This window comes from Sesamum indicum, linkage group LG2 (genome assembly GCF_000512975.1).
Source record: "Sesamum indicum cultivar Zhongzhi No. 13 linkage group LG2, S_indicum_v1.0, whole genome shotgun sequence".
Classification (NCBI taxonomy): Eukaryota; Viridiplantae; Streptophyta; class Magnoliopsida; order Lamiales; family Pedaliaceae; genus Sesamum; species Sesamum indicum.
This window is the reverse complement of record NC_026146.1, coordinates 13129334-13139919: the sequence shown is the minus strand read 5'-3', so window position 1 is coordinate 13139919 and position 10586 is coordinate 13129334. Positions and strand designations below refer to the sequence as shown.

Genomic DNA, 10586 nt, shown 5'->3' with positions numbered 1-10586 from the left:
CGACCATGATTTTTTACTTGTAACCAAAATAATTAATCATAGTTTAAAAAATTATATTTCTTCCAGTGAGGAAGAATTTCAAATGACACCGTATCAAGAGAATTTGAAATGTTATTAAATAGAGCTCATGTGAGAATCGAAAAATCCCGATAACACAAAATTATCCAAACAAATTGAGTGAATTTATTATTATTGATTTCAAATCCTCAACCCCATATCTATAGCAATAATATTTCTATAAAATAATTTGATAGGGTTTGCTTTAAAAATGAAATGAAGATGTAGAGGGACTGAAGGAGATATTCATGTTATGTAAGGTGGGAAGCAGATGATGGTGGGAACAACTCTAAAGTGAAGTATTTAAATATAGATGTGACTGGAAATTGATAGAACTGCTATCTGCGACATTGTTGAAATCAAGAGGATTTGGGAATTAAATGTTAATTGGTTCTTTGTAAAAATATCAAGACTACGTAATAAGTTTGCACACGGTCAGACTAAATGGGCACACGGAGCAAATTGGGGCGCACCAATCCCACCCCCGACTCCCAAATGATGTATTTTGCGATATGGGGCAAAGTGCCCGAGGCAATTTTTCATGTCGAATATGAATTACCATATTAAAAAAAAAAAAAAAAAAGAAAGAGAGAGAGAGAGAGATAGAGAGAGAAGGAAATATAGATGTAAACATGAGCCACATTGTGTTGTCCAAATACTTTGTTGTTTTCCTGCAAAGGGATAGGTCCCTGTCGTGTTCTTGGCCCAAAACACCCTATTTTGCCCCCCACCATTTCCTCAACTCCCATTCCCCAAAAGAAGCCCGGCCCCAACATCAGTGGGTGCATGTGTTTGTTCCTGTGAAAGATAGATCATGAGTTTGAGCATCCGTATATAAATTGAGGAAATTAGTTTAATTCCTCCTTTGCTGGAAAAAAAAAAAAAAAAGGTTTGTGTTCTTTTTCTTTTCCTTTTCTTATATTTTTTTAAGGATAATTGCACTCCACTCTTATAAAGTTTGGTATAATTACACGTAGACTCCGTATGATTTGAAAAATTATATTTAACATCCTTGAATTTTGCTTCCATCTAATAAATATATCTCTTTGTAAGTCAAAATTCACCAAATTTGTTTATTAATGGAAAACTGAATGAAAATGATATTTACCCTTAATTGACTTATTACTGACTTATTGTGGATCGCACACACACACACATATATATATATATATATATATATTTTTTTTTACTAAGCCACCCTTATAACAGTGAAATATACCTCATCGCTTACATTAATGCGTGAAAATGTATGAGGGTAATTTGATTATAAAAATATTTATTTGGCATGCAATAAATCAATAATAAGTCAATAAGAGGTAAACATAGTTCTTTTTTAATTTTTTAGTTAATATCAGCAAATTATGTGAATTTTGACTAACGAAACGACTTATTTGTTGGACGGAACCTCAGGGGTGCTAGATGTAATTTTTAAGCAACAATGGTGGGCAAATGCATATAACCTCTCGTGATATTGCAAATTAATAAATTATCCCCTATAAAAAAAATAGCAAAATACTTTCCTATATTTTTTAAATGAAACAATTTAACACCTTAAACGTTGAGGTAATATGTTCTATTTTAAAACATACAGAAATATAAATTCATATTTTTTTCACAGGGGATATCATAAGGGGGAAATTGCAATAAACCCTAAGAATGGAAGATATCAACGTTATTAATTTATTGAATCCATCAATTATTGGATTTTTTCAGCCAGAAAAAATATTTTTCTACTTTATATTTTATTTCCCTGACCCATTAAAATTTAAAGGTGAAAGCTCGTGATTAGAAAATCTGGAAAAGCATTTACAGAAAATCAAACAAATGCAAGTTATTAAGCGCATTTACTAATTAAGTGGTAATAATTTTGATTTTATTACAGTATAATTATTAATAAAAGTATAAAATTATTGAAAATAATTAATGATATATTTGTAGTGATAACTCAACCACAATAGAGATATAATGATAACAATTGTATGATGTCATCGGTTCGTCATTATATTTACGTTATTAATTATTATAAAGGGTGTTTAGTTAAATTTATTTAAAAGAATTTATAGACTCGTGCATTTTATAAAATATGTTAGAGCTTATAAGATGTTAGATCTTATTTTAAAAATAAGTTCATGAGATGTTATAAGACGTTTGTACTGATAAATTTATAATTAATTTGAGGGTAAATTACAATTACCTCCACTGAAATTTGGCATAATTATAAATACCTTTTCGTTGTTTCAAAAATTACAAATACCTCCTGATATTTGATGAAATTATATAATTCGTGGATAGAGGTATAAAATTATCAATTTTGCCCTTACTGTATTTTTAATTTTTTTAAATTAAAAGTTTGCATAAAATCGGATGGATTGGATGGAAATTTTTTTTAAAATGATAAAAAAAAAAATCCACTTAGTCCATAAAAAATAAAAAATAAACAAAATTATACTTCTTAATCCATAAGGGCATTTTGGTCAGTTCACCATAAAAAATGAACTGAAACTTAACGAATTTGGCTAATTGTTAGACGACTGTTAAAATTAGGGTGGTATTGATAATTTTTTAAACGACGAGATATATTTATAATTATATCAAACTTCAGGAAAGGTCATTGTAATTTACCCTTAATTTGAAGAAAAAATTATTAAGATTTTATAAATATGTTGGCAATTCTTTACTGTTTTTTTAAAAGGGTAATTGGCATTTTGCACCATAGAATTATATAATGGATTTGCGTAACGAATTTTATGTTATGAAAATTACACTTTGCACTCTTCAATTATATATTTATTGGCAACACGTTGTAATTTCCGGCGAATTTTGTCGCCGGAAAACTGTGGAAGCCTGTATTTGATGACTCTTTTGGCACTGGACTACAACACTTTAATCAAAGAAGAATCAAAGCCATAATTGCCACAATCAACATAAACTTGAATATGTAATTATAGGTCTTGGCCATTTCTTTCAAATGATTTAGGCTGTGTTTGCGTCCGCTTAAAAAAGTATTTTTTAATTTTTAATTTTATAAAAATATTTTTGAAGTGTTTGGAATGTCAACTTTCGCTTGTAAAGCAGTTAAGGAAAACGTTTTTAAACCAAAAGTTAGAACCACCTTGCGGGGTGCTTTTAGTTGCTTTGTTTATTTTTTTAAAAATAAATTCAACTTTATTTTTGACTAATTTACCCGTATAATATAATAATCTTAATTCAATTTTATTATTTTTAATTTATTTTTAGAATTGTATATTTAAAGTTGATATCAGAGTTTTCGAATAATTTAAATTTTAACAGTAAATAAGTTTACACTTTCATATATTTAATATTTTAAGTTTTTTATATTTTATGTGCTATATTACTAATGATATTATTTCGTCCACACATTATTATTTGATTAACTAATAAAATAATTATTTTTTACAACCATGCAAGTTTAATTATTATGTATGAATCAACAATTATATTACTTAGTGGGTCCATTATCAAATTAAACATATTTTTTTAAAACATAAATATGAATACTAATCGAAATAAAATTTATAATTTTTTGTGAAAAAATAATTAGTAGTGACAAACAACAAGTGAAATAATAAGCAAAAGATCAACATATTTTTAACACATAGGGACAAAATAGTCTTTCATCAATTAAGTTTATTTTAGAAGGTATTTTTCTCCAAACACTACCCAATTTAGCTTTTATTTGCTTTTTACGTTTTTCATTTTGCTACAACTTTCAACTTTCTCTACAAAGCTCACTTTTTGACGGGCAACATATAGAAAACATATTTGGAATAAAAATGATGAAAATAAAAATAATTAAAAACATTTATCCCATGAAAAGGACATGTATGATCATACATATCTTCTTCCAAAGTCAGCTTTTACTCGACATGTTTGTAGTTTGAAAACATGTCCACAATTGCTGTGTACTATTTGAATACATTCTACAAAGTGCTGATTCACTGGGGGATAAATACAAAAATGATACCATAATATAGGCTATTTTGCGATTCAGGTACCGTACCTTTTAAAATATTCTGGATTAGTACCACACAATTGAAGACATGGCAAAAGTGATACCGTAGTTCACTAAAATTGCAATTATAGTACCTTGGTTTTGGATTCAAAATTTTAATACCATGACGTATCTTTTAAAAATATCATTCCAGCCCCTAAAAAAATTATCAAATACTTTGCAGCAACTTATAAGCTCTCAAACATTTTATAAATTATTTCAGGAGCTTATCGCTTCTAACCGTTAGTAAATTGTACAAAATATTTATCATTACCAAAATCATGAAACTTATTATTAACGGAAAAATAAATTTTTATTAGAAAGATTATTACCATAAAGAGAGTAATATAGAATGCAGCCCTTAAGGGAAAATTATGAACTAAATAGAGGTTTGCACATGAAAAACCAATAATATCAATTATATATGTTAGTTTTCTAGGATTATTTAGTAACATTTAGGGAGAATTGTAGAAAAATCGAATTAAATTTCTATTTTAAATTTTGTTATATCTTTTATTCAATTCCTATTATCATTAATAAATACATTTACAGTCTCTGCGTTTTTTCTGGATTATTATTTCTTGGTCTGGCTCTTGATTCTAAAACGGCCACATAAATATTACGTCAAAAAACTATATAAATATATGATGTATATATATATTAAATAGAGCAAAAAAAATAAAAATATTGGGATAGAAAATTCATTTTCTTTTAAAGAAAAAGCCTCTAATTTTCCTTGAAACTCAACTTTCTCTAGACCTAATAATGCATGTTAGTAGGGCCCATTTTAGATCAAGAGGCAAAGATACTCTCAAGAAATGGAACTCCCACATGCTAGTCAACTAAGACCATGTTATTGATTCCCTAATTAATTAATTATTAAAAATATATATATTTTTTTTTCTTCTTCTTCTGAAAATTAATAGTAAGAGAATCTTGTGGGCAAGAATGATAGTAATAGCTGCATTATTCTTTGTATTACTACTACCTGGGCTTTCTAATTTCTTTTTAGTTATTTTATTAATTATTTTGAGAGATGTTTGAAAAGGTCCCAATGCATGGAGGACTTCTTTTTCAAAGTATCATATATAAATATTGATCAAAAAAAAAAAAAAGAGTTTCGTTATATTATTTAAAAGAATCCAAGTTATTTATTATTGGAGTTTGGAGCCCCTCAAGGGTAAAATAATAATTTTATAGTGTTTTACAGGCTACTTATTCTATACTATTTATGAAGCGCGGATCCTTGTAATAACAATTACGGTTGGAAAATTATGAATCGCCTGAAATGCCCTTAATTATACTTTTTTATTCCATAAATAACCTTGTTTTTTTTGGTAATTAATTTAAATTAATGATTTTTTCTTTTTCATTCAAAATTAATTTATGTTATTAATTTTGATGACTTGTTAACTTTATCATTCTTTTTCTTGATCCAATTAAACCAATATGACAACAATCTAATTATGTGCATTCATAACATGTGTTTGGGTTGCTAGTATGAATAGTTGACATGAGATTACTTATTCTGATTCACTTTAATTATGGCTAATTGTCATGGTTAAAAACAAAATAGCTGTAGCAAATAGTTAATGTACATGGCTATACAATGGTTGTTATCGTGGCATCTGCAAGAGTGCCTAAAATATTTGTCATGACTAAAAGCCATGACAAAATAGTTTTTTTTTTTAATGATAAATCTATGTTATTGTATTGATTTTTATTTAATCGTGATCAATAAAAATTATTTATCACAATTTTTAGTCCATCGCTATTAAAATTGTAGCCAATATTCATTGTTTTTTTTTTTTCCAGTGAGTCGAAAACTTATTTCCAACATAACATAATCTTTTTAACTTAACCACATCAGTACCGTTCATCACATTTCATTACTCCCAACAACATTATTTTACAAAAATAAAAGAAATCTAAGACTCACAAACTAATTATAACATACTCTTATATCTAATTATACACATACTATACGGTATTACTGCAAAACTACTCTTAAGTATTTATACAGTGGTCACGATGACATGAGGTATACGTATGATTTCTTCTCTCTACTCTCTTTGATCCGTAGGCGTAGCTTGCTAGTATTGAGGGGGAAATGGACGGTAGGAATCTGCGGAGACCATCGCCTCGGAGGCTGCCCATAACCTCGCAGCTTCTGCTAAGCTGGATCCCAATTTCGACGTCGATGCTTCGTTGCAATCCGAATAGTATTTCCCACTCACGTTCCCCAGTCTTGGGTTTGTGGCCACATAGCAAGTCGTCGCCGCTGCCTGCATACCAATCACATCTTTAGACTATTAATTATAATTATATTACAGTTTGGCATTACAATTTTGGATAAATTACATTTGCCCCCTTTAAATTATGTCTAATTATAAGTACATTGTGTCAATGTAACGTACCTCAGAGAGTTTCCGCTGTTGCAAAGATTTTTTACAATTTTGTTACTGGAAACTTGTTGTAATTAATTATTTTGATGTATTTAATCGGGAATTATTGAGGTACTTGATCAATTTTTAAAATGTAGTGAACCACAAAATAAACTGTATTCTTAAGTGAAAGAAAAAAATGTTATGAATTACCTGAGGAATAGTCTTCAAGAGCTTGGATGCCAAAAAGAACACCAGATCTACATACAAATTTTAAATAATTTTAAAATTTGAAAAAACTGAAATAATATTTTTTACCATTTTAATTAGAAAAAAATAAACAAATAAAAAAAAAAGTATAATCACCAGTAATAAGGCCTTCGCGGTCTCTAGTCAGCCTGGTTCTTACAATTCCAGGATGAACACAGTTGACTGTCACATTTGCCTCCATTTCCTGCTCCCCCAACATTAATTAATTACCAAAATTAATAATTCAGATAAAATTTTATTCTTAAATTATTTTCTGGGCAGGCCAAAAATTGGTTAGGAAAGCAACAAAAATCACTTTTTAGGAATTAAATATAATAATAAATAAATAATAAAAATAAAGAGAGAGAGACTTGCCGTGAGCCTGCGGGAGAGTTCGTTGGTATGCAAAACGTTGGCGAGCTTGGAGAGGGCATATGCACGTGTCCCATCGTATTCACTGTCAACAACAAAAACAAAAGTCTGAGTCCACCCACACGAATTACATCATTATAAAGTCAAACCTCTTACATCCTCATTTATTGTTTCCCTTTCTCATCCTCCTCATTTATTTCACTTGCTTTTTCCCTACTTTTATGGATAATCATATGTAATTTTTTTATAATTTACAAAATTATTTAGTATTTTTTAAGTTTATTTTTATTTAGTTAAAATTTACTAAATTTCTTGATAATTACAAAAAAACTGAATAAAACTTGATATTCACCCTTAATTGACTTATTACTGATTTATTGTAAACAAATAATTTTTTACCCAATTAAATTATCCTCACATACATTAATTTATGAAGGTATATAAGAATAATTTGGTCATATAAAAATTATTTAAACTGCAATAAATTAATAATAAATCAATTGAAGGTAAATATAAATTTTTATCTAGTTTATTTTTTGTTAGTATCATCAAATTTAACGAAATTTAAATGACAATTATTTATTAAACAAAAATAAATATTAAAAATATCATATATAATATTTTAAATTATATATAATTATCTCAAACTTTTTTTTAAAAAAAAAAGCGTAATTATCCGTAAAATGAATGAAGATGCACAACACAATACACTACCCCTTGTTATTCAATGTTTCTTTGACCCTTGGATTCTGTGTTCTTCATTAACTATATGCTTTCGCCTCCTCATCGAATTTTAAATTTTTTATTGTATTATATTTATTTATTATGTGATGCTTTGTGTAAGGTTTCTTAAGAAATAAAATAGATGTCGCCATATTCATCATTTTCTATACGTCAAGTGTATATATTAAATGAAATAAAAAAAATTAATAAAATTTTGTTAAAATGATAATAATATGAACTGATTTTTCTCACTAGCAACTTAAATTTTTAGATTATGGAACTATTTCAACATGATATTAGATCCAAATCAAATAAAATATTTTGAATTTAAATTTCTTCATCACCCATTTATAAAAAGAATATTTCACTGAAGATATTAATAAAATGCTTCTCGTATCTAACAGTTTAAAATTTTAAAATAAAAAAATCATTTAACTAATTTAGAGTAGAAACTTCAAATCCGAAAATCAGGTTGGATGTTTAATTTTCAAACTCTATTTCCAATTTATATTATGTTTAAAATACTTTTTTTAAAATAAATTAAATAATATAATCTTTATACATAGAATATATATATATTCAATAAAAATAAAAATACAATAAAATTTAAAATAAAAAATTATTGTGATACTCATCAAATTACTGTACTCTTATCGCTGGAATATTATTTATAATTAGATGTACTATCCCTACATGTAATCATCAAAATGAAAACATTATATAACAATCTAATAATTAGAAGATGGTACGAATGATGTAATTGAAATGGAGTGGGAAGAAGAGAACCGACCTCTTATTCTTGGTGATTAAGGCAAGATAACGAATGATGTCGCCGGAGAACCAGCTGTGGATGCTCGACGACACGTTCACTATTCTTCCTTGCACGCCCGTCTTCGCCGCCGTCTCAATCATCTTCTTTAACAACAGCTTCGTCAACAAAAAGTGACCTGATATATATTCGCAAAAGAAAATTTAAAAATTAATTTATTACATGTACGTACAAATACTAAAATTTCTAGCTCGAAATCTGAATCAATTTATTCAACAGTACAATACGTACATTTATCATGTGATTAGTGAACAGTTACATAACAAGTATATAATAATATATATATATATATGATTTTAATTCTAGAAGAAGAAAAAAGGAAATTTACCTAAATAATTAGTAGCAAAGGTCATCTCGACTCCATCCTCAGAAACACCATGATCGTACGAGAATTTCCCAGCATTGTTTCTGCAGAAAATTAATAATTTAGTTAATAAAATAAATTAATATTTAGTATTAAATCAAAGAGTAATTATATATATATGTTTTTTTTTTAAAAAAACGCTTAGGGGGTTTACATGAGAAGGTTGAGAGGTAAATTAAGAGACTGAAACTCAGCCGCAAATCTGCGTACAGAGTCAAGAGAGCTGAGATCAAGGCTCATGACGATGATCTCCGACGCCGGAAACTCCGACAAAATACGAGCCTTGGTGTCCTCCGCCGCCTTCAGGCTGCGAGCAGGCAACACGAGCCGGGCGCCGCGTTTCGCCAGCACCCTGGCTGTCTCAGCCCCTATCCCCGACGTCGCGCCCGTAATGATGGCGGTGATGCAGCGGAGATCAGGGCAGAGGCCGGCCGTGACCTCCTCGGCTGTGGACTTGGAGCTGAACCCGCTCGGCCCGGTGGTGCCGATAAGGTACTTAACAGTTTCCAGCATTTCTTGTTTTTTGTCTTTTCACAGTTGATTGTGATGGAAAAGCAAAGTACGTCTAAATATGCAGTTTGCAGGGTAGAGGAAAGAGTCAACAAAGAGAGACTAAGGTAAAGGGAAAGAAACAGTAGCCCTTTGCAGTGTTTGCAGAGGAGATATGTATAGATACAGGTGGCTGTGTGGCTGTAAGTATAGGTTTGGGGGGTGGGGTGGTATGGGGGGGATGGTGGTGGAAAAGAGAGGATGGAAGTGGGGGGAGTTTTATAATGGTGAATGGTGGGGATTTGGGAATCAATTAAGATAGGATTACATCTTTGTCATTGATTGATTGGGATTAATTTTTTCTTTACAATTATAATAATAATTATTATTATAATTGTCACTAAGGTTTATTACTTTATCATTGTTTGATTAGTTTAAGGACTAAGCATTTAATGATTGTTAACTAACTTTTGACGAGGTTAGTTTCACTTTCAGTTACGTATCCGAAGTTTTACCGTCAACCATTTTCTTTTTTAATGCAATTATTTCTGTGAAATGCAGAATCATTATATTATTTTTTATTAAATTGAAAAATTCTTGAATATAATTACATAATTGTATCAAAATGTTGATCTGTAAACCTTACCCTTATTTGCTTCTATTTTTTCCCTATTGTCAAAACCAAATATAAAATTACTATGACGAGTGAGCAAGCGTTTTATATTGATTACGAATGAGGAGTTTAAGTGATTTATAAGCTCAAAAATCTCCTTTCTCTAACAAGACGTCTTTTCAGAATAAATGCAAAATTTATAAAAACTAAAACGTATACAACACAACCACATGATACTCTGATCATATTACATACTACGAAAACATAATTTTATACATACAACAATATTTAACTCGTCGGAAAATAATATGAAATATAATTCAATTATTTTAAAATATAATTTAACATCTGTAGTACAAATTTCATAAATTTCCAAAAAATCCCCAGAAACGACGTAAAAAAAAAAAAAGCATTTAAATTTTCAAGAATAATAAAAATTGGCACAGAGGCGATTAATGAAATTAATTAAGGGGTTGGCACAGGTGTCGAGGTGT

General features: G+C 28.9%; 1 protein-coding gene across 1 annotated transcript; it reads right to left on the bottom strand.

The window, feature by feature from the left end:
• Positions 5948 to 9670, bottom strand: LOC105156030 (short-chain dehydrogenase TIC 32, chloroplastic). Its single transcript, XM_011072057.2, has 7 exons — positions 9145 to 9670; positions 8955 to 9034; positions 8588 to 8744; positions 7078 to 7159; positions 6820 to 6907; positions 6667 to 6713; positions 5948 to 6354 (listed from the first exon to the last, which is right to left on the bottom strand). The coding sequence occupies exons 1-7, from the start codon at positions 9501 to 9503 to the stop codon at positions 6163 to 6165; spliced, it is 1005 nt and encodes a 334-aa protein (XP_011070359.1). The 5' UTR covers positions 9504 to 9670; the 3' UTR covers positions 5948 to 6162.

Coding starts and splice junctions, on each gene's coding strand:
- LOC105156030 (XM_011072057.2), bottom strand. CDS start 9,503: ATGCTGGAAACTGTTAAGTACCTTATCGGCACCACCGGGCCGAGCGGG. Junction 9,035..9,144: donor TTACCTCTCAACCTTCTCAT/GTAAACCCCCTA, acceptor AATTTTCTGCAG/AAACAATGCTGGGAAATTCT. Junction 7,160..8,587: donor TTAATCACCAAGAATAAGAG/GTCGGTTCTCTT, acceptor TGTTGTTGACAG/TGAATACGATGGGACACGTG.